Below are 27724 nucleotides of genomic sequence, written 5' to 3'. Positions count from 1 at the left end.
CACTTCATGACACCGTCCAAGTTCCAGGATGCGGGGAAGGGTGATGCCAGGCTCTCGCAGTATCTGGTGCCGTAACTTGCAAGAGACACACCCCTGTATGAGCTGATTACGAATCATAACATCTGGGTCGTTCCACGCACATGGCGCCGCCAATCTGAGCAGCCGCCCATAGAAAACATCAAGAGTCTCATTGTCCTTCTGTCGAGCGGCCCCCATAAGGAAGCATTCATAATCTGCTTTCGCCATCGGCAGAAAATGGTTGTGGAGCGCATCCTATGCTGCCGCAAACGAACCATCCGCTGGCTGCATGGACAGAAATATCTCATGTACCACCGGGCCTGCAGAATACAGGAGAGTAGCTAACTCACTGTCGTCGCTAGTCTCCATCGTGGCCCTGAAGTACATCTCCAGTCTGTCCATCCACATCTTCCACCTCTGTCCCAGGCTTGATGGTGTGCCCGAGACATAAAACTCAGGCATCGGAAGTAGGGAGCCAGGTGGTTTGATCGGAGGTCTTGGCGGCAGGATGGGCGGAGGCTGAATTGCGGGAGCAGCCTGTTGTTGTGCCGCAACCGCCGCCGCAGCAGGTTGGCTCATTGGGGCAAACGCACAGGCACCCCAACAAAATCCGAGTGACGGGGCCGCAACTCACCACCAGACACAGCTAAACACCTTCTTCAGTAGATGGTCTCTTGACACGATCCATAGGCCGCCCACAGATGGCAAACAGGCAGAAATGGAGAGTCCAAAAACTTGAGCAGGGTAGGCCCCAATCAGCATCCAGCAGGCCTCCTTGGGAGTCTTACCCACCGACTCGGTGAAAAAACAGTGAAACCGTCAATAAATCGCTCTGAAACGACACGTTGCTGTTCCAGTGGCTGTCCACCACTGGATTGTCCAGATATTGGGCCTGGATGGCTCATGGGAACTTTGTTCCGAAACCGTGGACATCCGAGGCCTATTCAACAAAATGGCCACTGGCCGCCTGTGTCTCTCCCCTCTCCATGGTCAGATTTCACCTGATACGCTCACCGTAGATGATCTGCGCAACGAGCAAACTTTGCTGCCTGTCCCGGGGAGTGATCTGTTCTTTGTCACCACTGTTAGCGGTGTTCCACTACCACTACCCGTGAGCCCCCCACCCTCCGTTGCACAGAGACACGGAGACAGAGGTGATACTCGTGTGGGCTCCACAGTGGTTCTGACGCCACCGGGAACGCCCTGTTTATTTATACGAGGCATGCGACGCAGTGAACGTCACCCCGTCGCGTGCGCACCTTTACAGGGCCAGCGCCACAACTTCCACAGTCCACTTCGCATGGGCGCATGCGCCTGGGTGCACGCGCATGTCACTTTTTAAGGATTTACGTGTGCAGGGGGCGTGTCCAAATCCTCTAGATTATTAAAGGGAAAGCAGCTCCAATGTTGATACGCGGAAACTCAGGCAGGAGGGATCCTCCAGGCGTAACAGGCCACTTCCACAGGCCACTTCGCATAGGCGCTGGACCATTAAGGGAAGTACTTTTGATAGGTCTGAGTGGAGATCCAAGGTTAGCTGAGGGTGTTGGGGTAGTTTGCACCTGTGGATGTACTGCCAGGGTTAGGGGGTTAAGGCAACCAACTATCCCCAGCAGGAGAAGCTAGGTAAGATGACTCAATAGAAAGGGCTTGTAAAATGGGTTATGACTCTGTGCTATTGATATTACTAGGAGAAAAGATGGAGGGGAATCTATCATCCAAACCACAGCTTTGTTAGGAACAGATCGGGTGGGAAGTAAATGTGAGGGCACTCTAGGATCTGGTTTGAATCACTGGTTGCTTTGTTTGGTAAATAGTGCCCCTGTTAGTCACTAGATAGGTGGCGTATATCCTGAGTGAACAGGTGACTTACTAAATATAACCCTGAATGACTCCCCAGGGTTTGGGGCAGTGTGTAAAATTTGTACCTTTTATGGTTTATTGAGAACTGTCTGGAACGTTGCATATGGGACACATGCATTGCACCAGCAGCCCACCAAGTGGAAACCAACTATTGTGCAAGACTGGAAAATACTGTTCAATAAAAGAGAGGTCCCTAGGATCAATTGACAACACTGCACCTGAACCCCCCAGTTGCACGCCCCAACCTTGACTATGAATTCTGGTGGGTACACTGTAAAGCAAAGTGGTAGCGGGTAAGAGGGCGTAAGGCAGAATCACTTACTACAGCATCTCTGATGGAACACTGATCAGTATCACTGATACAAAGGGACAAAGAACAAGCAAGTATACTGTAGCACCAACCACCTCCAACCCATAGACTTGTCACCCACTTTCAGCTCTTATGACATCTTTTAGTAGCAATGATGCATGTCCCTGTCCTGTTATGTTCACAGGACAGCTTGACGTGCATTGAGATTTCCCTCTGATTGCACAGAAATGTAGCTTATTCCTGAGGCAGTGCTGGGAGGTGCATGCCTAGGTGTCGAATGGGAAACCAAAGAGGCCCTGGAAATAGTGTTCAAAGTTGCCCCAGATTACACATTTTCAGCAAGCCCAACCCTTCCCCTATGAGAACATTTGAACTAAAATAGGCTATCACACAAAGGAGGCCCAGGGTGAGAGTTCCTCGTAGGCCAGTCCACACCTGTACATACCTAAACAATATTATTGTAGTTGGTATGTCTGCCAAGCACCACTCCCTATGGTGCAGACATGTGGCAGATTTCCCCAGTTCAATGACTAGAAGGGTTCTCTGGATGCACCCTAGCACCTTCTTTCTCACACATCTGTGTTTCCTTGGGGGCATGTGTATAGGGAGCAGGATCTGACACCGAACACCAACTGGGGTTCATAAAATCAGGTCACCCTTATCTTACCATAGTTCTTATTGGTAAGGGTAGGTAAGTCCTCTTCTGGATCCACGGCACTGCGCCACTGAGTTAAGTATAGTGCCTAGAAGGTGAGCACTGTGCTTTATCATCCCAAACACTGGAAGCAAACCCTGGCTGGTGTTGTCTTGCAAATTATGTTAGAAACTGGACAGGAAGCAGTTGATTTAAAATCAGAGAGGATTCAGATTTTTTTTTACAGAGGAATATCTCCTGTTTTATTGTTGCTGGCAATAGGCACCTACTTGTAGAAGTATTATGGTATCTGGGAATGGATAGGCTGAGATTTGAGGTGTCTCAGGATCATCGCTAGAGGTCTACATTGGTTAGCTTATCATTGTTGTGGAGTGTTGAGTGTCTGTTCATGATATATAAGTATTTGGGGAAAGTGGATTTTCAGGGAGCTAATGCAGGTGTTGTAGTCTGGGTGCGATGCTATTTTATGTGTGTACTCCTAAAATTAGGTTGCAGAAATCTGAACTAGTTGAAGCTTTCAAACGTCTGATTGATTGAATAATCAAATAGAAAAAGTAGTGTTTCAGTTTTGATTGCATGAGCATTTATGAGCTTATTGTGAGGTACTTTGTGGAGCCCAGGGCCATTATTTTGCAGTGGGGGGTTAAGGAACTTGAAGCAGGCTGCAAATGCATTTTGGTGGAGAAGAGGATTGAGTCAAAACAAATACCCAGGAGTATCACTGGGTGACATAATGGTGGTTCATTTTAAAAGTAATGGCAATTGCATGCAGGGGGCTGGCAATGTTAGCACTCATGTGCTCTTGGGTCCCCTTCATTCAATTCTGGACATTTACAGAGCTTAGTGTAAAAGTAAAATGAAGCATTTCCTTTATTCTCCGCTTTCTGCTTTGTAGAAAAGTAAACAATTTGCAGGCAGCATTTATTAATGGGGTCTTATAAAATCTGCCTGCTCATTAGAAAGTGCAAATGCAAAGCTGATCTCATAGGAATCCATTGGTTTTATGCCTCCATGAAAATCTTATTGAAACTAATGTCTAGGAATGTATTATTCGATTAAATTTGGAAACTGAAGGAATCATTTCTTTTTTCCCCAAATCAAATCAGAAATGTAATGGGGTGCATGAGGAAGGGATACAGTATAACAGTGTTGAGTATCATTTTGATGGAATTGAGCCCAAGCCATCAAGGAAAACAGTGGGTTCCATTTCCAAACAAATTGTTTAATGTATTGAGAATAGTGTTAATATTTACTTGAACAGTAGAATCAGTATCTTTGTTCACTCCTAAATATTTTATGTGTTTGATTCCATGACATTCAAAACATAACTTGGTCAGACTGAATACAGGTATTCGTTAAGTGGAGGATTTCTGATTTATTTGAATTAGACGTATACCCAGTTACCTGGTGTAATCAGCTAACATTTCAAACAATGCATTAATGGAGCACCAAGGAATTGAAATATATGATAAAATGTCATCTGTGTAAAAAGTAATATTTGGCTCCAGAGCCTATAATTTAATTCAAGAAATATTGTGTGTCATTCTTACGAATTGTAGTGATGATTCCAGACCCAAAATGAACCGTAGGGGAGTGAGGGATCAACTTTGTATTTTACCTTCAGTGCAGGGAAAGTGGGCAAAAACATTATTAAGAAAATAACCAATTGATGGGGTTTAATAAAGAATAGTAATGAAAGAAGCAACCTTGGAACCATTATCGTGAATAGAATTAGATGAACATTTGAAAATTCAATTCTATTTGTATGTTAAGCTATCTTTGTAGTGCATGTCCTGCCATATGTAATAGTGTTGAAGCGCTCTAGGATGCATTGACCTTCAGCAAATCCTTGTCTGACAAGACAAGAGAGAGGAGCAGCACAATCCATACAGCATACATTGTGCTTTAGGCACTCTACGGAAAGTCTAGTGGAGAGACCGAAAAGAGGATGGAGAAGATGGAAGGAGTGTTTTAAAGATGATAGATACTATGTAGCAGGTGGACCAATTTGTTTAATGGGACTAGACGGTATGCTATGAGAAACAGCTCTACAAGATGAATGTAACCCACCTGAACAGTGTCTGAACCCCCAGGGCAACTGTCTACAGTTGAGGGATATGCTATTCTCTATATGCAGTATCCATGCATATGGTGGAGACTACGACAGCTGGACCAACATTTTTTCTGTGACTCAGCTGTACGATAGGGTTGCAGTGCGACATGCAGCTTACGTGCACAGTGAATGATATGCACACATGCAATAGAAAATGTTCAGATCTCTTGCTTTGACTCGGCAGTGCTGTTTCGGTACATCCTACATTTTAGGTAACATTCCCAAAAGTACAAAATGATTCCAAACATAATCTTGTAGAGTTTGTGTGCATTCATCCACTGATGCAATGGAAATACGATTTTTTTTAAAGAGCTTGGAGCTTAATTTTGAATTGTTGTAATAATGAAAAAACCTTCACAGGAGGCAACATCAAAATGGAGAGCCTTGTTTTGAAAATGAAGTAAGTACTAGCAATGAATGTAGATGTGGTAAGCAAACTACATACGATAATTGAAATCAGGCCACCGATAAATCAGATTGGAAGTTGTCAGTAATGAGAGACATTAGGCGAGATAAAACGATAAAGCGAGTTAATGAGAGACATTAGGCGAGATAAAACATTAGTTAACTGCCACTGTGACTTGGCAAGAGACATGTAGAAATAATTCCAAGTAAAAAAGTAGAGCAAATGTCCACATGTGATTTGGGAAAGAATTGTACCCTTGTATAAATTGTAGTTGGTAAAATGCAATTATTTTTCAAGCATAAGCAATAGGCAACTATAAGTATATTAAAACATACATTAAAACATGTAAGTGGCTCTTTGAGCACAAACATTAAAGCACACGCTATTTCAGAATATTAGTTTAGCAGGGGTATTCATTGTTTAAAAGACCAGAATGTGAAGAAAATGGACAAGTTCAATGATAGTAGAAAAGCTGAGGATTAGCAGTTGGTGGAGATACGACTCCTGAGAGAATATGCTGGTTACGAACAGCACTATGTCTAAGTGAAGATTAATATATCACCACTAAGTCAGGAAATGTGGAGGTTCAGAAGCACTAGTTATAAGTTGAGAAGAACTGGTTACAGGTGGCATTCCTCACGTCAGTGTTAGCCAGTTAATAACAAGACACCTTAATTAGGATATTATTACAAGTATCATGTAGAGAGGCATGAGAACCCATGTCAATGAAATGGCTCATAAATGATAATGTATTAGTCCCAGCAGGTGCAAGGGCAGCAGAAGTGAAGAGGTACCTCCAGCACCATACAAGAGAAGGACACCATGGCCACGGAAAAGATCAGATGCTGCTCTGAAACTGGTGTAACTCCATTATGAGTTTGTTGAAGGCTTGGAATTTTTTTGAAAAGGCGGTAACTGGGCCATCTGTCATTGGAAACGTAGTGTGGACCGTAGGGTTGATACATGCTAAAATAAAAGGAACACATGTATCTAGTACATCAGTGGAATGGAGGCATCCCTAGATTCCACGCAGCCTCTTCTTCTTCCTAGTCCCACTATGGAAGCAGATGCCATGTGTCCCTCAGGCTTTGAAACCTAAGAAGAGGGATATTGCACTATGGAGCCTCAGATTCACGTGGCCACATTCACTTGATTCAAGATCAGTTTATATGTAACATAGTATGTATTACCATATCCCATTAATTTCCTGGCTGAATCCCACAATCGCAACCTGCATTCCATGCAGCCTGACGACTGCTGTCCTGCCATCTTCCCCTCACCCTACCCTCCCCTCGGGTCCCTTCCAATGACTTACTTGGTTCATTCTACTGTAGTACCTATTCCGCCACTTCTGCTGCTGCCACTCCATGTCTCCTGATGTCCACCATGGAAATGGTAGAGAGGGTCTTCATGGAGCCCTGCCGTACAGCTCCACGGCAGTCATCTTAAGTAGGTATTTTGTTTGTTTTTTCCATCAAAATGCATTGCTGTTAGCACACTGAGTTTCCAGATTTAAAACTTGGGATGCTAATAGCAATAACTCCTGATCTAGAAGGATGTTATTGCTTTAGTGTATAATTTATTTATTTCTAGATCATGGTTATGTAACCAATCCATGCCCATTCTGTAGATAATTAATTAATTCATCTTGGAGGAACACGCAAACAAGCTACGAAATTTCCCAGAAATATCAGTTGAGGCTTTCGTCAAACTGGTAAACCAAAGCAACAAATCAGGCTCTCCTGAAGACCTTTGCCCCCCAGACATATACAAACCAATTCTCAAACAAGGAACCCCCATGGAATACCACAGGGACCTCCTCAACCTCTCAATCTCAACAGGTAAAGTAACAAGGCCTTCAAATCAGCTTACATCAAGCCGCTACTCAAAGACTCAACAGGAAACGTAGAGGACTAACTACAGACCCATCTCCAACATACCCTACATAGCCAAACTGCTAGAAACGTATGTCTACCAAATAACCCAAGAATTCATAGAAGAGCATTGCCTACTAGACCAGGCACAAGATGGTTTCAGACCTATGAGATGAACAGAATCAGCTCTCCTGTCAATATGGGACGACCTAAAAACAAACGCAGACTTGGACAACAGTACCGCCCTGATTCTCCTTGATCTGTCTGCAGCTTTTGACACTGTCAACCACGCCATCCTCATAAAGAGATTAGAAGGACTAGGGATAACAGACACTGCCCTACTATGGATCAAATCCTTCCTATCAAACAGAACAGAAACAGGATGGATGAAACCTTTTAAATCCAAAGCCAGAGACTCCACGTGCGGAGTACCACAAGGATCATCCTTCTCCCCGCTTCTATTTAACATCTGCATGTACCTATTAATCAAACTCATCAAAAAACACGGCCTCACATTCTACAACTATGCCAACGATACTCAAATAATCTTCAACATACAAGACACCCGAGAAGAAAACACCACACTAGAGAATTGCCTTTGTGACATATTCAACTGGATGAACCTCAACCATCTCATAATCAACCCAGGCAAAACAGAGATAATGATTGTTTCAAAAAAGGGAGGAGACATCAACTACATCCCCCGGCCAAGAGAGCTCAGCACCACACCAGAACCATCATCAACTGTAAAAAACCTAGGGGTCCTGATGGATAACAACCTCACTGTAGAGCCACAAGTAAACTCGGTAATCAAGAAATGTTTCTTCCTCCTGCGAGCCGCAAAAAGGATCCTACCGTTCCTGTCGTTCGCCAACAAAACACTTACCATCATCGCTCTGATCATGTCCAGAGTAGAGTATGCCAATAGCCTATACCTAAAAAAACTGCAACGCATACAAAATGCAGCAGCCAGACTCCTCCTGAAGCTACCCAGAAGAGAACACATCACACCCCCGCTAAAAATACTACACTGGCTACCACTAAAACAGCAAATAAAGTTCAAGTCCATGGGCCTCATTACGACCCTGGCGGTAAGGGGTTAACACCAGCGTTAGCTGCGCCGACCCCTTACCGCCAATTACGAGGTCCCCTAGCGCCATGGTGCTTTTAACACCTGCTTTTGGCAGGTGTTAAAATCCATGGCGCTAAGGGACCATGGAGTTAATTACGCCACCGTAATTTACGGTGGCGTAATTAACGCCTTCCCCACTCCCATTATGCCCTATGGGGCAAAAATGGGAATGGGGAAGGGTAAATGGGGATTGGGGACTTACCGCCCCGCCTAGGTCGGAATGGGGCGGTAAGTCCGCCAATCACCATGGCGTAAACGTAGTTTACGCCATGGTGGTAAAGTCACGGCCCAGGCGGTAACTTACCGCCTGGGTCGTAATGAGGCCCCATGTGCATTACGCACAGAGCAATACACAAACAAGGCGCAGTATTCCTAAGCGACAAACTACGCCTCCAACAACCGACAAGAACACTAAGATCAAGCACCGATATACGCCGGGAACCAAAACCCTACAACAGAAAAAAAATCGGAGGATCCTCTTTCTCTTACCAGGCACCCAAAACCTGGAATGACCTACCTAAGAATATACATAACACAACAAACCACCTAGCATTCAGGAAACTCCTCAAATCATGGCTCTTCACAGCGTAACCACAACAGAGACGCACTCGAATGCCCAGACATTAAAACAATGATGAAAATAACCCCAACCTCGGCCACTCTCAAATTGGACAAACACTCAAACCAAAGAACCAACCAATCTACAGAGAATAAGATATCATGGAAAATAGCCACAAAAGGAAGGTTCCAGAGACTGATCACATACTTAGACCTAGACGAAAGCCCTCAAGTGACTCACCCACTCGTACGTACCGAACAGACCCTATCCAGACCGGCAGATGCATTTAGATAGAATTGTGAATATTAGAATGGCCACACTTAGATGGAATTGTGGATATTGGCCTGCGTCGCATCTAGATGGGACTTTGATTGTTAGCATGCCCGCACTTAGATAGAATTGTGAATATTAGCATGTCCACACTTAGATAGAATTGTGAATATTAGCCTGCGTCGCATCTAGATAGGACCTTGAATGTTAGCATGCCCGCACTTAGGTGAAACTTGAATGTCAACATGCCCACACTTAGATAGATTTGTGAATATTAGCCTGCGTGGCATCTAGATAGGACTTTGAATGTTAGCATGCCCGCACCTATGCGAAACCTGAAGACTAGCATTGGCCACACTTAGAATTGTGGACATTGGCCTGCGTCGCATCTAGATAGGATTGATTGAAGGATAGCATGCCCGCACCTAGATGAAACTTGAATGTTAGCATGTGCCACACTTAGAATTGTGAATACCAGCCTTCGTAGCAGCCAGATAAATTTGTGCATGTTAGCATGCCCTAACCTAGACAGATTTCTAAACACTAGCCTCCGCATATAGATAAGACTGTGAATGTTGTCATGCCTACACCTAGATAAAATTCTAAACATTGGCCTGCGCCGCATCTAGACGGGATTATGAAGGCCAACATGTGCCACACTTAGACAAAACTGTGAATGTTAGCATGCTAAAGGTCAGGTAACCCACTAACCAATATAAGATCAAACTCTGCATACTTATCTCACTCAAAAAACTCACACAACCACCTCTCGCACAACAAGCTGCACACACTTCACAACACTGCAACAACACATACCCCGGAGCAACAGCACACGCGGACTGACACCGAACCAATACCCGCACCAAAACTCAGCACCCGGTGCATACCGAGTTGAAGCTGCCAACAGAACACCACTCCTCTCACTATCCTACTCCCTCTTCACCTTACTAACACATCCAACCTTATCGTTTACATATCGGCTAGAGCGCCTGGGGACCAATTCCGTTGGTGACAGTGCGCGGTACAAATACCTTTAACATTTAACATCTTATAACGCACATAATACAAGATGCCAATCATCATACAAATTCCAGGACTGTCTATTTACTCTCCTACATTTCCATGTAAAGTGTATCTCTCTGAATGCTGTCATAGATCCCTGCCACGTAAAAAGAGATTGTTTTAAAATGGCATCTGGTGAATTGGATTTTGGAGACCTAATCTGATTTTATTAAGCAATAAATATGTGTGAAAATCTGAACATTTTACAGTGGTTTTACTTTCACGTTGTTAAATATTCTTTAGCATAAAGCAAATGTTCTCAAACTCTTAGCATACGGTACTTTAGGAGAAACTGCTATGCAGATGTCTGATGATTCCAGGTAATTTAGAAGCGGAGAAGAGACAAATTCCTTTCGAAAAACAGGAAATTGTTTGCATGACCAGACATATCTGCCACATAGCCCTTTTCATGTCTGCCACACAATAAATACCATGCTAGGAGGTTTTGAGCAAATACGTGCTTCATTCCTTAAATAGATCATAACATATAGCCGAGTTACTAACAGTTACTAATGGCAGCCATTTTAGGTGTGTTTAATCTACATAGACAATTTACATACTAGGGCAGATATTGATTTTTTCATTGATGGTCAGATTATAGGTTAATGCAGATAGCTACGAAAATCTGATTTATCAAAGTTCACCTAACACAAACTATTCAAGAATACATGGGAAGGTACACTTAATATTTTAGTGTTTAGCTAAAGCCATCAGGAATGGCATGCAATGCAATTAATGTGGGGTACCCACAAACAAAACACAAGTTTAGTACTCATAAATATGTATTAGTTGCTGTACTAATTTACTAAAATTGCTGGTGTGTCGTCAAATGAAAAGAAAAAGTGACTACCCTTAAACCATGAGCATTCTTGGTCACTGTAAAAAGCCAACACAGATGTCTCCATGTTCTAAATCATAAGGTTGAGTGTCTGAGGAAGAAATGTAGCCACATTCAGTTATTACATCTGACTAGAGTTTTCATGCCACCCTTTTACCCGCAGATATAAAATCTTTTTGCAGCCCAAATTATGTCAGGCCTCCAGAATTTCAAAAGCGTATAGCAACGGGATATGTAGAGTAAGCATTATGGACGGCTGAAATATGTTCCAGGATAAGTAGTCTCAAAGCATGAACAGTGGAGCCAAGATAGTCGCTCTATTGCTGCCACCCAGCCAATCTCGACTTCTATTCAATCATAAATCAATCCTCTGGCACCAGAAAAGTGCATCTCTACAGATATTTTGATGAATATACATTTTTGGCCTCCATTCAAAATGATTTCATTTCTCCTGTATCTTCCTGTAAATCCTTTGTTTCCCTTTTCTTCTTAGATAAATGGTCCCAGAATGAAGTGAAGTGGTATACGGTTTTTAATCCGGCGATAATGATGCACCTGGTGGGCAATCCCGGTTGGTAATAGCCCGCGGTGCATGTTAAGAGTCTCTGCTATGTATTTCCTGTTCAAGACTGTTACAATAACATGTTTTCTGTAAAGTGTGTGGCTGTGTCTTGGTGCTAGAGCTGCTATTTATTTAACAAGGGGTCGCTAAACTGTGATTGGAATGTGCAGTCCCAGCATCGACTGAGAACAAATGCAACAAACCAAAGTGGTCCCCTTTGGATAGACTAGCTAGCATTGCAAGGTGGGTGCAAAGTGAATGTCAAAGTGGTACACAAGTGCCAAATAAAAAGAAAAGACATCAATGTCAATGATGTCAATGTATTTCAGGAAAACACGGAGGTAGCTAAATTATACATTGATGATGATATATGTGTTATTTATAATGATTTTCTATGAAGGAACTTCGAATTATTTTATTTGATATGTTTTCTTGTATTGGGTTTTAAAAAAAAAACATTTACAGCCATATAATGACAATGGACAAGTAACAACATTATGCAAATAAAACACATTATACATCAATTGGTTGCAAACAAGACACACAGTTCATTAATAAATAAAATCTTAAAGTCGTTACACTCCTAAAATAGTCCTATAAATCAGGACCGTAATCCAATAAAACAGATTTCCCCAAAAAAGAATACTTCTGACATAAAATTTGATAAAGATTCATACAATACACTGACTTAAAGATCCTGTAAAAAGCAGTCTGTGAAAATGTAAATTCAAATGTTAAGCTCAATTGATTTTTATAAAACTGGAGAAAGCTAGCCCATCTGAAATTGTCTCATTGCCCAAGGATCATCACCACACATTGTCCTCATTGCACCAGACGATATTGTTAAAAAGTTTCCCCAGATAGATCTTTGTCTGGGTATTGTGTGCACTACAATGCAGAACCTAATGTTTTTTTGGTTCAATTGATTCTTCATTCAAACAGAATCTACAGTGGGTCTCCTTTGCTGTTATCATTCTTCTTCTCAGGAGAACCTCCTTAGATGACAGCAGGCCCCATTGCAGTCTCATCAAGATTGACCTATAGTAATGATTTGGAAACTGCAATAGAAAAGCAGTTTCCAAATGTTTTGTGTTTTGTGTTCGTGGGCCAGGTGGGTCATAGACGAATATCCATGAAAACAGTCCAATCTCTGTCACAAGAGGTGTTTTAACCCTATCCAGGTTGCATAACTTAGTTTTTCTAAATCCATGTTCAAGTCACCCAATATTTCTTCACAAGTCGACCTTATATGACAAACAAAATTCATTGCCCCACCATTCGGACAGGCACAGTCCATGCAAAATGTCATCTCTCCATAAAGAGAATAATAGATTGGGGAGATTAGGCTATACAAAAGTGATAGTAGTTTCCATTGGGCATGAGAACGAAGGGATAGAAGACCTACTTTGAATCTTATTGCGCTGATTGGTACTGCATTTGGTATATTTAGAAGTCAACAACACATTAATCCTTCTATTGAGTCCAGCCATTTTACAACAGTATCCAGATAAAGTTCCATTCCATAAATTAATTTGTGAACGGCTTTCCCCTCACAAAAATTAGGTACGGATTTGATTGAAAAACAACCATATTTCCGGTCAACCCTTACCATTTGCGTGCATAATGCCTTCGCCCTTTGGACCAGTATCTGGTGGAGACTATTACAAATTGTCTGGGCCAACATATAAAAGTGCAAATAGGTCAAACTCAAAGAGGTTTTAAGCATTGTATTTTCAAATGACCATGACTGTGAGTCGTGTTTCCTGCCCTTTGAAAATGCCAGGTTCTTAGCCTTGGATGGGTTAATCAGTAGCCCATTTTCATTTGCATAAGTTGGGAATGCACATAAGAGCCGATGTAAACCCCTGGAAAAATGTTAAATAGCAGGAAATCCTCGGCATAGGCCAACCAGGAAGTTTTCAGATTACCCAATTTTGGAGGAATAAGGGCAGCAGGAAACAAAAAATCATTGATATCTAAAACGTGAAGATCAAAAAGACAGGGCGCCAACACAGATCCCTGTCTTAAACCTGAATTTGTTTCTATTCTTCTTGATAACAGGCCTGCATTGTTTACTCGCACCCTAATACCCGTGTTTGCATATAGCCTCATTATAAGGTTCAATAGATCAGTAGGTAGTCCCCACTCATTGAGTTTCCGCAAGAGTCTTCTACGGTCAACTCTGTCAAAGACCACAGAGAGGCCTATTGAAGCTAAATATGTCTTGCATGAGGACTCAGCCCACACCGATTTCTGAATTGCTCTCAAAGCAAGGCCATTTATATTGGTTGAATGGTCCTTTCTAAACCTTGTCTGATTTTTTTGTAATGTATGGGCAGAACTATCCCATGCCTCCAAATGTTGAACTAGGAGGGACACGAAGATCTTACTTTCCACATCAATCAAAGAGATTGGACGATAATTATTTGGTTCAAACCTCACACCCCTCTTATAAATTGGCAGAACATGGGCATCCTTACAAGATTTCGGGAAGATAGTTAGGGCAACAATGCTCCTGAATAAAACAGAGCATTTGCCCACTTAACTGGGTCAGCTTTTAGTGTGCTATTTGTTAATCCATTCGGGCCAAGAGCCCTCGATATTTTATAGCTTCTGATCATTTTGAGGACCTCTTAGACTTTCATTGGCATAAGCCACTGTGGGTCACCCAACACAAATCGGACGAGCCACATCATCCATCCTCAGAGTGTATAACTCTTTGAAAACCTTACCCCATACCAGTTCAGGAGTCCTAAAGGCTCTCATGTCCTTTTTAATAAGGACTTGTAACATGGACACTGCATCATTTTGTAGCATGCCACACTCCTAGTTTTACAAAGGTTTTTATACCATTGTTTTACCACTTTACATTTGGTGAACTTCACATCCCATGGATCACTAGAGCACTTAGTAGCCCTTATAGAGCGGCTCATGGTTCACTTTACTGTAGCCAACTGCTCATCAAAAATATGTGTGCGTTTTTTTCCCCATAATCCCTGTCCTTGTCCCAGGGTTACTCAACCCATCCAAAAAAGAACGAAACTGTGGTACATTGAAAACCTACAGCTTCTACTCTAAACCTGTAGTGCTCATCACTGTGTCAAAATTAAGATTTCAAATTCCAATGTTATGTAGCGATCAACGGATTGTGTTCCTTCAAGCATTAACAGTCAGACCCCACCCAGACACACATTCACACACACCTTAAACTGGGCCTTTAGCATGCTATGTTCACTCCATAAATGTTTGTTTTATTATTTGAAAATCTGAGCAAAGGTCAAGAAGCAAAGGGTCGACAAAAATGTAATCCAATATGGACTCACTTCTCCCTCTATGCCAAGTTGGTTAAATGCCCGTACCCTGCCCCATGCTCTCATTCAACAGGATTAACCCAATTGAATCCAAACCTAGGGCCCACTTCCTTGAGATCTGAAATCATCGGAGACCATATCTGGAGTAATTTCACAAAATTCACCATTGACTTCTGGCATGGAGCAATTAGCATTTAAGTCACCTGCAAACATAACATGGCCTTTGGGCACCCTTGTCTGCCAATCTGCTACGATTTCAAGAACCTCTCGTAGAAAGTCCTCCAGAATTGCCACCACTTTGTGCCAATAGATATTAATCAGCAAACAATTAAAGGCACTCTCCTTACATGAGAGGAGCTTCATATTGTTTTCAATACGTCCGCATTGTCTTGAAACAGCTAAACTGAATTAAATTGAACAGTTTAATTGGATGGTTCGCTGTATAGTTCAGTAGATGGATACTCTTTTTATGAGTGATATATTATTGATAAAAAGAGGGAGTTTGGGATTGCCCTTATGTAGGCTTGCTTTTTTGTTTCATCGCAGTTGTGATTAATGGAGGCTATATAAATATCGAAAACCTTGTTATATTATGATCATCACTTTTGAGAGAAATAATAGATTTTCAGTAAAGTACACAAAATGAAATATATTTCTACAAGAAAACACAGAGTAAAAAGCGAATAAAAAAGTTCCATTATGTACGTGTGAATTTACACATTTTGGCTGTGTACTCTCCTGACACTTTACTTCATGTTATTGTTTGCATTAACCTGAGATGCTCTTTATTGTAATTTCAGCACCATGCCTTTTTGTATCAATTATCACTGAGGATATGGGGTCTTCTCTATATCTTGTGAATGCCATTTGATTAATATCCTTTACCCCTTCCCATGGTTTCCTTTCTGCATCAGTTAACATCAAACTATTATGTCCTGGGTTATCGACTGTTTTTCTGAAACGGAAGAACTTTCTTTTAAGATTTTGACATGCCATTCGTTCTTGGCTTTCTATGTTAGCAGGTTGCTGTATTACTATCAGGCTCCTTTTGCACGTGACCTAAAAAGTGGCCTAATTTTACTCCATGAAAAATACACAGGTCATTAGTGGGATCGGCACGTGGGTTGGGAGGCGGCAGTAAGCCCAAAGCCCGTATGTCCCAAACTCTTCAGGAAAGCATTTATTTTGATTCAGACTTACCCCACGCCCCCTGTGGTAGACGCTCAAAAGAGTAAACAACCAGGACTGCCTTGAATAAGAATGATGTATTCTGATTTCATGGGTGACTTATTTAGATAAGATGGCACTTTTCCACACAAGGTATGTCTTCTGTGTGCGATGGTCATCTTCCTTCTTTTCTCGTAAGATCATATTACCATTTTTTAATACTACTCCATCTTTGCATTATCTTTTTTATTTTTACTTTCTTCTAATGATTTTCATAACACCCCTTCTTTGCGTGACTTAAACAACTTGCCATTGAATGTATTCTCTTTCATATGTGTTTGTATCGAACCCCATTTACAGCTTTAATTATATGATTCCATGAAAATCATGTATCTTCCAGAAAAGCAACTCATAATATTTGTTTACATTGAATATGCTGACTAAGAGGCTGGAGTTAAACTTTAAGTCATGTTCACTGAGAGGGAAGAGAATATTTTGCACCAGAAGGTGGCAGATGCTGTGCAATCCAAGGTAATGTACCACAATGTTGCCCTCATTTGTGTGCCCCCGCAGTGACTGCGATTTTGGGGGCGCACAAAATACTGACCCCCATTACTGCCAATGAGCAGAGCGGGGGTTACAGTGGTGTCCCCTGCGCTCCTTGTGGGAAGTTGCGGGAGTCTGGGGTTGCAGGGGTGTCCCCCGCTTACCATTCTGGTAAGGGGGGACAAGAAAGTTAAAAAAAGAAAAAGCACCTGCAGCACCAGCTCCGACCCACGCAAGTGGGAGGAATCGATGCCGCAGGGATATCGGGAAGTTGGTGGCGCACATAGAAGTGTGCCGCCGTGAAGGTAAGTGTGGTGGGCGATTTGGGTAAAGTGATCTATTTGATCACTGCAACGCGCAATAATTGGCGTCAACCTTTTCATCATTGCAGTTACGGCGGCGCAGTATTCACATAGATTCAAATCCAACAAAGGTGGGTACAGAACATGCCCAGAATCAATTCTGAGAATCAATGCTGAAATGATTGCTTACCAAACAGCGGTGCCCATCCTCATTCGTCTTGCCTTTCAACAATTAAAGATTTTGGAGCAAAATATTAACTAAAGGAGCTTTCTGCTTTTATTTTGAATGGGACAAGTGACATGTCAATACTAATATTGGGAGAACCTATTGCAGCTCCATAGGAGAGCCCAACGTGAGCACACCTAGGACTAGATTAGTTTCTAGTTCGTTCTTCCTACGGAACATGCCTACCCACAGATTGCAACACTCCAGCTCACCTTCAGCAAAAGCCAGGTAGAATCCATTGGGGTTCGTGTAACTGCTGCCCGCAATGTACCGACATTGAAGGTAGAATTTACCATAGTTTTGTGATTGTGTGTACAATAGCATGGAAGTGCAGCACCACATGGATGTCCATGCTAGATTTCCAAAGCAGACGCAAAATGTGCATGTAAATTACTGCCTGCAACTAAGTGTCATTTGCACCTGTGGAAGGACGCTCAGCCAATCAGGCGCTGGAAAAGCAGGTGAGAACACACTGTATACCGGTTGCTTTTTCCAGCCACTCGAGGCCCTTCCCTGGGTGACACCATATTGATTGTGGGGAGGTAACTTGGAGCCTCCCCATTCCGTAACCACCACCAAAGACATCCTGTACCCTTCACCCAACCCGTCCCTCCCCACTTACCTTCCTGACACAAGCATTGTGCTCCAGTGCTGGCCCTCCTCCCGACCACGGCAGCCATAGAAATAGATTATGACGGTGGCCATTTTGTTTTTTTTACAGGAATTTTTTTTCGGAGAGACTACATTTTTTTTCACGAGAGTCTGGTAGTGGAAGGACTAAATTTTACCTTTTGCCTGCAACATGGTTTAACCTGTGCATAATTAGTCCTGGTTTTCCCAGTGACCAAATTTAGGTATGATTAATTCAGCCGGAGGCACCCATGAACATTTTCAGGGCATCCATCAGTATCTCTGTGTCCAATAAACAACAAATCTTACAAAATACAGGAGTTTATAATTTAAAAAAAAAACTGACAGGTTAGAATTTTTCACCAATCGGTCACCCAGTATTAAGTCTAAGGCACTTTTGAATGCTGCTAGCTTCTCTTTAAGGGAAGTTTTCAATTTGCATCATATTTTCAGAGTTTCACCTCCCGGTTCATCCACCTTCAGAGGATGTGTTTGTGCTTTGACAGAATTGAATCAGAAAAAATGCTTTTGTTGAGAAGGGCATTCTTCAATATCGAAATTTAACTCACAAGATATTGCATAGCACATCTCCCTTTTTTCTCAGCAATTTTAGAATAGTCCCTTTCTTCCCTTTTGTGAAAAATAGTTTCACGATTTAATGAGAACAGCGGTCATGATTTTTTTAATCTCTCTATGGCATATATTTACATAAGTGTTGTCAAACGATGTTACATCTGCAATCCAACATTATTTGTATAGCTCTTAGGAATGCTCCTTCAGCTAGAAATAGGACTACTGTGACACCAGTCTCTTACCACAGAATGGCTTTATTTAAAACACAATTACAACAAAAAAAGCGAAAACTGAGATCTGGTTCCTGGAAGTGTAAAAGCACAAGGAAATATGTGCAATGTGTGGAAGATGTTGAAGGCATGGCTACCCCTATACCGGGTATCAGGCCTGGGTTCCCTGAATGGGGAAACACCGGGCCATTCCGACCTTGGTTTTACCAGGCGTCCTTAGCGGGTCCCGCCTCGTAATGAGGTGGTATGGCGTTAACGGGACTGGCAGCTCTACCGGCCCCGTTAACCCCCTACCGCCAGGGTCGTAATAACCCCCCCATGTATATTTAGAGAAGGGATAAAACACGTGCTAGATTTTGAAGCTAGACATGAGCCACAGATTACAAGAAATTCTAGATTGGTTTGTCACCCGTTTTTGAAACATTGGTTGAAGGATCTCATTTCAAAATGTGTGTCTGATTAACAGCATTTCAGTCCCTAAACACATTATCAAAATCCATGACCCAATCAACAAACACAAGAACCACATTGATGGTATCCCCAAAGGTTGTTTTTAGACATCGTAGACACACTTGTTTATTTTAGCTGCACGGGTGTTATGTTGAGCTGCCTGCTGAATCACTTCACGCTTGGCACTTCCTCCTGCCAACCATCCTTAATTCCCAAATGTAAATTCCTTGATCTTTCATGGGAATTAATGACACACATCTCTATTTGTAAAGCTGATTCTTCAATGATGCAGTACAGTTCTTGCAAGTGGAGTGTAATGGATGATAGGATATACATTCTTTATAACAGAAATGTTACGTAGACATGCACATATGCCGAAATGTATGTTGGGGTGGGGTAAAGGGTTACATTTTGTGGGGAAATGGTTGGGGTGGGTTTTTAGGTGTGGGAATCAGGGGTTTGGGTGGGACCCCCAAAAAAATGTGTTATGTTTTTTGTTGTCAAATTTTCAGCATAAGTGCAATCAACATAGAATATTTACTTATAAAGACATGTGACCAAATGATCATGGCCAGCACATGATGTTATGGGTCATGAGAGGAAGTCAAGAACCCATAATTAGAGAAAGGTTCATAAATACCTGCTCATCCCACTGCCTCCCTTTAAAATACATGTCGGCATTGGTCTTCGGCATAGCAGATGCAGTTTCCTCAATAATGAGGCAAGCCCCACCCCGGTGACGAATTTGTGTATGAAAGGTCATGGTCTAAAGTTAAGTCACTTTCTTCCGTGCCAGCTTTCCTGCATTCCTCCTTCCACAATGCCCACCTAAGGCCATTCACACAGATTGGGCCTCATTACGAGTTTGGAGGTGGCCATGCCGTCATTACCGGCATGGCTACCCCCAAACTCGTGTCCGGGTCCAGAAAAAAGGGAATTACCGGGCCATTCTGACTTTTGCAGGCCCAGTAATTCCAATTTTCGGGAGCCGGACCCGGTACATTCCCATTCCCATTTGAGTCCTCATAGGGCTCAATGGGAATGGGGAGGATGCTAACAACGGACTAGTTAATGACGGGTCTGTTGTTAGCATCCTGGTCTGCTCGCTGGTACCAGTATGCATGTCTGGCCAGACGTGGATGCCACCACCCGCCGCAAGCAAACTCATAATTTGTCGACCCGGTATGAACGGTGCCGGTATTTTACCGGCACCGTTTATACCGCGGCCGCCAGGGTCATAATGAGGCCCATTTTCTTCACTATCATACAGCACCTAAAAAATATCCACTGGAATAGCACGACCAGTGAATGATTGCTTCCGGGTCGAGTGTTCAGTTTGTGTGCTCAAGATTTAAGAGCCCTCTTGAACCAGGAAGGCAACGAGATCTTGGGACCTATTTCTTACAAAGAAACGACACAATTTGATTTGGAGACAATAGGTCAAGAATGGGCATTGATTCTGTGGAAAATGGCTGCACCTGGTTCACTACCATGGACTGAACTTGAAAGTTCCAATGTTAAAATGCCCATTTTAGCATGTGTTTACAACAGTGCAAGTTTCTTGTGTAATTTCAATTTTCCGTAAACATAAATCTTTGTAGTGTATTCAATGCACATCATGAGAAAAGTGACAATTTCAAAAATAACATGAAATACAACGTGATGTATACATACATTGAGTGAGACTAGGAAACAATGCATACAATCATGTTATCTCTGGATTGATTCATCTGTGTCCGGTCATCAAAAGTAGTTCACATGGGAAAATGGCATATCACTCTCTGTAAACCCTTTCCAGTCATCTACCACATGCTTCTTCTGATTTCATTGAAGGGAAAGACTGTGCGCTTCTCAGTTTAGTTAGCCATTTAAGTGGACTGATTCTAGCTGGTACGTTGAGGTGAGCCAATCTTTTCTGATACTTGTTTTAAAGTGCATTCACTTTCGAGCCATCAAATATATTCTGGCAAACTAAGAACTATTGGGTGTTTTTTCTTGTTATGCTCATTAAGATTTTTGATATAAGTACTTTGGAATCTCAAAAAATCGTTGCCACATTTTTAGGTACATTATATTTTTGTGTGGATATCTGACCAACTGCTCATTGATACATACTCTGCCTCATTAAGGGTTTGGGGGTAGCTATGCCCTTAAAAAGGGCATGGCTACCCCCAAACTTGGGTACAGCACCGGGTCTGGCGAATGGGGACTAATCGGGCCATTCCGACCTTTGCAGGCCCCGTAATTTCCCTTGCGCGGGACCCGGTGCCAGTACGTCCCCATTCCCATTTCAGCCCCATATTGCTTAATGGGAATGGGGAGGATGGTAGCAGCGGTACCAATCATAACGGTACCATCACTACCATCCTGTTCTGCTCGCGGGTGCCGCTCTGCATGCCTGGTCTACTCGGCCCCCCACGAGCAGAACTCGTAATGTGGTGGAATGGCAACAACGGCGCCAGTAGCACTTGCAGAATCTTAGGTATTATTTTCTTCAGGTTTCAGCACTCAGGTCTCGAAGACTTAGCATCCCCCAGATGCCCTGATGAAGTATATATTTAAACTATTGCACTATGGGACCAAAACATAAAGGGCCTAGTCACCCTACTAAAGTGTGAAAAACAGTTCAAGATGCTTACTATTTTCCTTCCCTGGATTTCACGTATTAAAGATTCCTGAACGCCCACCTAAGGCATTGTTTGAAATATAAAATGCAAATGCACTTACAATATTTAACTTCACGATGTGGGCACCAGACTTTTAGGACCCCAGTCACCCAAATAAAGTGCAATTGCAGTAAAAGGTGTGACATGTGTTGAAATTGGACATTCATAACTTTTGGCTTTCCATATCTCAATGATTGCCTTACCCCCACCTGAGATACAATAAATATAAAGTGCAGAAAATAGTAGGATATGATTGGCTTTTTGTTATAGACCACTAATTTAGGCCATCCCCAAGTAGCCTTGTAAAATGCAAATGTTGTCCAATCTAGGTTGTTTCAACGCACAAGGTTCAAGTCTCAGAGGCCTTCAAAGCCTTTTAAAGACAGCACAGAATATAAACTGTAATACCCAGTAAACATTTTGAAAGAGTATAGGCCTCTGATCTCCAGATTGAAATACTGATCAGTTTTCTCAAAATGAATCTATAGTATTCCTCTATCACATACACTTAATGTCCAATTTCACATTTTGACATTAGAGTGGGACACAAGGCCAAGGCTGAGGGAATTAACATGGTGGCTCGGACGGGGCTGGCGGGGTTGGAGGGAGTCGCAGGAACAAGGAACGGAATGCAGCTCTGTACCACAATTTAGGCCTATCCTCTAAGGCCCCTGATTGTCTTGAGTGATAATATACATTGGTTTGGTTATATATTCCTACATAATCTCACTCATAACAGGATGCTCTAATTGAATTCAAGTTTGATATTTTGAGATGACCATATTTGTTTCACTTGTATGCATCATTTACAAAAATGTATAAAGCACAATTTCTAATTACTACATGCTGCATGAGCTTGTTAACAAAAGTTACATTTTCAATGTGTCTGCAGTCTTTGTGCTACTTTTAAGTTCATTCAGCTTCTAATCCGAGAAAAATACATTTTCATCCGCAGGGTGGTTTAAGTGGCCAGGCTTTTGTTCACATTGAGATAGAAGATATCAATGATAACAGTCCAGACTTTGAGCCTTCTGCATATGTGACCAGCATGAGCAGCCACACGCAACCAGGAACCGAACTGCTAAACGTCATCGCCACCGATCAGGATTCTGGGACATATGGTCGGGTGACTTACCAGCTAATGCCTGGAGAGCTGTCTGCTATGTTTTCTGTCGACTCATCCACAGGTGTGTGATTTCTGTTTTATAATATTGTTCAGTTATAAAGTTTTTTCCCAATGATAGAACACGCATCGATATATATGGACACATAATATGAATACAGGTCTCTAGCTTTTGTACACACTGCAATGAGGTCTGGTTAGAACAAACTGCAACGGTAGAGGTTTATTAGAAAGTATTTAATGAAACACATCTGTATGAGCGCGATACAAATAACATATATCATTCAAAAGCAGCCAATATTTGACTGTATGTAATCATTTAAAGTCTAACAATCTCAAGGAGCATGTCAAAGCCCATTTTCGAAACCAATCCAGTGCAAGAATGGCGCTACTGGCTGCCATAGGACATGTTCACCAGTGCAACTTTAACTCATGTCTTACATGCAGGGGCCATGTGACTCTCCCCTGTTTGTGGAACTGTCAGCAGCTCTTTAGTACTGTTACTAATTCCTTGCACTAAAACTGCCAGTGTAATAAGGTCATACAACTGATTCATGCTGCATCAATGACATGGATGTGTATCTGTGGAGCTATGTGATTGACATCAAAAAGCAAGACAACATCTACATAATCATTAATTGAAAGTTTCCAAACTCTTTCCACAGGTGAATTTGCATTTGCATTGCTTAAACATAATTGGTTCATAGGTATCATTGTAATATGCCTTTATCAGACTTTGTAGAAAAAAAGCATTTTGTCACCAAAATTGAGAACACAATGGTCCTTTTAAATCAAATCTAACTGTAAAACTGTATCTGCATAAATAAAATTGCACAATACTGGGCATGTTCACGAGACATTAGAACTTACATTAATTCCATTATGTCTACTGTTCAATACTGTCACTCCCCAAAACACATTTGACACATGGTACATTGATTGGTTCTATGGATGGACATATAAATAAATCAATACATTCTGCTATATATTCTTGTAAATCGTCATTAATTTTCCTGTTTTAATGCTCCTCTCTGTGTCCTATTACAGCAGGTTGCACAACCACATGACCTTTGGTAATGTACACACAAAGGGGCATTGACAAGTTACTTAGTGAGACTTAATCTCCAGATGATGGACACCATATGCAAAATGCTTAGGGAATAACAGTAAATATGTCAACCGGATATTAGCCAAGAAGCAACAAATAGAATTAATGAACGTTCACAAGGAAATGTGGATGCCCCGATTTGTTTGTATGCTTTATTGTTTCCAGAAGAAGTTTGACACATCCTGGCACATCCATAGAACCTTGATGAAAGAGCGACATTGGCGGAAAAGCAACATCTTGTTTAACATTTTATATATATATAGTGCAAAAGAAAGCTCAAATTGACATTATTACCCAAAACACGAAGATGACCCCACACAACGTAGCCTAATAGTGAATAACCAAAAATCATAAGAACTGGTATACCTTTACAAACTGGGTCCACATTAGATCATAAACCTTATATGATAGTCTCAGGTATCATGCTCTCGAGCCAGTCTTCAGTATTTGATTTCCTCCATGATGTTCTGGAATTTAACACCAGTCATTTGGGCACTTCTGCCATGTTCAAAACCTTTATTTTATGCTATTAGAAGACAGCTGTCGATTTTATAGACGTGCAATTATTTTTTTGATGAACCTGTTCATGATGGCTACTTATATGAATCCTGCATTGAATTTCCCCTCTTGCTTGTATTGTAATAGGGTGTCATTTCATATTCACGTTTACTGTCTAGTGATTTCATATAAATGTTTTAGATGCCCTTCCTTCAGGATTGTGAGATCTTATGATTGTTATATGTACCACGGATCCTGATTTTACAAAATTGACGAACTACCATTATGAGGTGTGGCTGTGAAATACTTTATCATGACTTTGTTGGTATATATAGGTATATGGACTGATGTAGCCCGAAATAAACTCTTCAATTGAGTTGAATTGATAATGTATTGGTATCTCATAGTTAATTATCATATCCAATCTATTAAACCGTCTAACCAAAAATGCAAACACACTGTCTTCCTTTTGACAAAGACAACATGTATCTGCATGCTTTATTCCACATTTAAACATTTTTTTTAAATTTCAGTTTATCAGTAAAATAATAATAATGCATTTATATAGCACTAAGAACCCTCAGGTATCTGAGCGCTGCTTATTATAACCCACTGTGTGTGGTGCTCATTTATCGATCTCAGAAGGATGAAAGGCTGAGTTTGGCCCTGCCGGGATTCGAACCTGCGTTAGCGGGCTCTGCACCGATGTCAAAGCGAGTGCTCTACTGGCTGTGCCACTTGACCAGTTTTCAGTAAACACCACATAATTGCATACCATCAATAAAAAAGTAAACATATTCTGATTCTTGTGCATGAATGGGATACATACTAAGTGATGTGCAAAGCTACAACTCCTTCAACACCATTTTAATATTTCCAATAAAATGCCCTTAATGTATCTGTGGTAATTGATGTGCATTGTTAACCACATAATTTCTTCAAAGAAAAGCTAAAATTAAGTAGAAAGAACCTCACATGAAGAACCACTATCTTTCAGTTTAATGTGCTCTAGAATCATGTTAATTGATCATATCTGCCCCCATTCATTTACCTTCCAACCCATACTTATTAGGTATATCTTGAAACATCCCCATATTGTCTTACCATAACTAATCAATTTTCCAGCCTGAGCAAATCATTCCTTTCGAGGCAGGTCTTTCCGATTTACCTAAATTCCCAGGTAGCCACATAAAAACATCTTAATAATTTGTAAAATTACCCACCAATCCCATGTTTCTCAATGGTTGACTCCAGATCTTTCGGATTGTCTTAATTGACTCAGGTGCCACTTGTCTTTCATTATCATAGCTGGTTACACATGTGGGGTCCTGTAACTCATCTTACATTCTAACGGCACACGATAGACTGCCATACTATTGGAATCCTATAGTCTAGTAATAGTCTCTTTTAATCACTGAGGGCCCCTTTGGAACTCCCTAAACCGCCAACTTGTTTTTTTTTTGAGGGAAGAAAGCTTGGATTGTGACAATAGAGAAGGGTCCATAAAAGTACCTGAAAAAGAAGAAGTGTAATTTAAATCAAATTCCCTTGGTTTCATCATGGCATATTAGGGTACATTTCTACAGGTCACAGATAGGCCTGTCTATTTGACAAACAGGTTCTTGATTGATATTACTTTATATATTACTTGTATAACACTTCATTGAGTCTTTATATTTGATTACTGATGTCTAGGCCTGTAATGAGAATTGGGGCAACATTATACCTGTGACCTGTGCATATCCAGTTTAATAATCCTGCCTTTGTTTTGTCCATCCTATTTCAGTAGTTCACATCTGACATCATTGCGAGCAAAACTTCAATAAGTAATTAACACAAAAATCAATATAACAGAACATGAAAACATAAAGAACACAGCATGTAACCAAATCAACTGTTCTACGTCAAGGTTATCAAATTGATATCTTTGCTTCTGTGATTTCCTATATATTGTAATGTATCTTTGGCCCGTGCAAAAATTTACTTTTTAAGGAGAGCACTAAAAATGCCCATAATCTTGCATTTTGTCATATTCACTAGAGTCCCTGTGGCCCATTAAATCTCCTACAACATTCTAAGCAATTCAAGAACTGGACATTCTAAATTAGAAAATAAAACTAAGGCATTGTCCATAGGCATTTTATGCAATTCTCCGTATAAACGGGCATCACAGTTAGTTTCCTTCAATGTAGGATTTTGTGTAATTACAGATGTTACACAATCCAAATAAATGACACAAATAACATTGTCAAAGGACAAACCAGCCTCCCTCCACAACAAATATGGATACTGCCAGATGTAACCCCGTGTATCAATATTTAATGGCAAAACTCAGATCACCTTAGGGAATTTAAAAAGAAAACCCTACCTTTTAATTTCCTTCTCTAGGTAGCTCCATTCTACAGCTTTGTTAAAAGCATCTTCCTTCCACAATCACAAATGCTGTTGGTAGGCCTTCAGTATTCATAGTTACATATATCAAATTTAGAAATCAGTGTAAATTGTCACTTCCATTTCTATCTTTTATAAGGTAACGTTGATTAATGTCATCAATTCTTTGGTCGTGTTGAAGAAAAGATTTGCAAATGAACCCGAATCAATCAATTTGGCCTATTGTTTTAAAATAGATTTGCAACCTTAATTTCTATCAATATTTTATGTACTAACGGCTCTCTCATTTACTTTGGGGATCTGCTAGAAATCAAAAAAATCACTAAACATTCACCTGAAACTGGGATCAAAAAGTATTTTGGTTCTTGATAAAATTCCCCTGGTAATCTGACCAGTTTTGCAGAGCTCCTCCTTTTCAAATGATCAATTACATTTTTATTCACACAAATTTCTTTTTCTACTGTTTGAATATCTCCAGTGGTAGGTTTCAGGAATTTGCAGATTGTCTACAAAGGATTCTATTCAAACACTGCATATTGCTTGATCTCTAGAAAACAACCAATTTACAGTAATAGTCTACCAAGATCATTGTGAAATCTCATGTTTAGAATTTGATCCTAAAATGTTTAATTTATATGCTTACAAATTCCAAAAGATTTCACCAAACTCCCAGAATTAATTCTACACCCTATGGGGACTGAATCAATAATACATATGTATTTAATTCATGCAAATATTGTGAAAAGTGCGCCTAACTCTCCACAATGCTACTAGCTTTCTGGCCTGTGAATCAGAATAAGGTCATTTTGACAGAGTACAGTTTGTGAACTATCAGGCATAA

At 41.2% G+C, this 27724-nt stretch overlaps 1 protein-coding gene across 1 annotated transcript in view; it reads left to right on the top strand.

The window, feature by feature from the left end:
• The window catches only part of DCHS2 (dachsous cadherin-related 2), a 1925309-nt gene that overhangs the window by 840412 nt on the left and 1057173 nt on the right, over positions 1 to 27724 (top strand). Inside the window, exon 3 of the mRNA XM_069631304.1 lies at positions 22719 to 22950. Coding sequence (XP_069487405.1) covers positions 22719 to 22950 — 232 coding nt within the window. The remainder of the gene's footprint in view (positions 1 to 22718; positions 22951 to 27724) is intronic.

The sequence above is a fragment of the Ambystoma mexicanum genome, chromosome 6q (assembly GCF_040938575.1).
Source record: "Ambystoma mexicanum isolate Mex_15411 chromosome 6q, UKY_AmexF1_1, whole genome shotgun sequence".
Taxonomy (NCBI): Eukaryota; Metazoa; Chordata; class Amphibia; order Caudata; family Ambystomatidae; genus Ambystoma; species Ambystoma mexicanum.
This window is presented reverse-complemented; position numbering and strand designations above follow the sequence as displayed.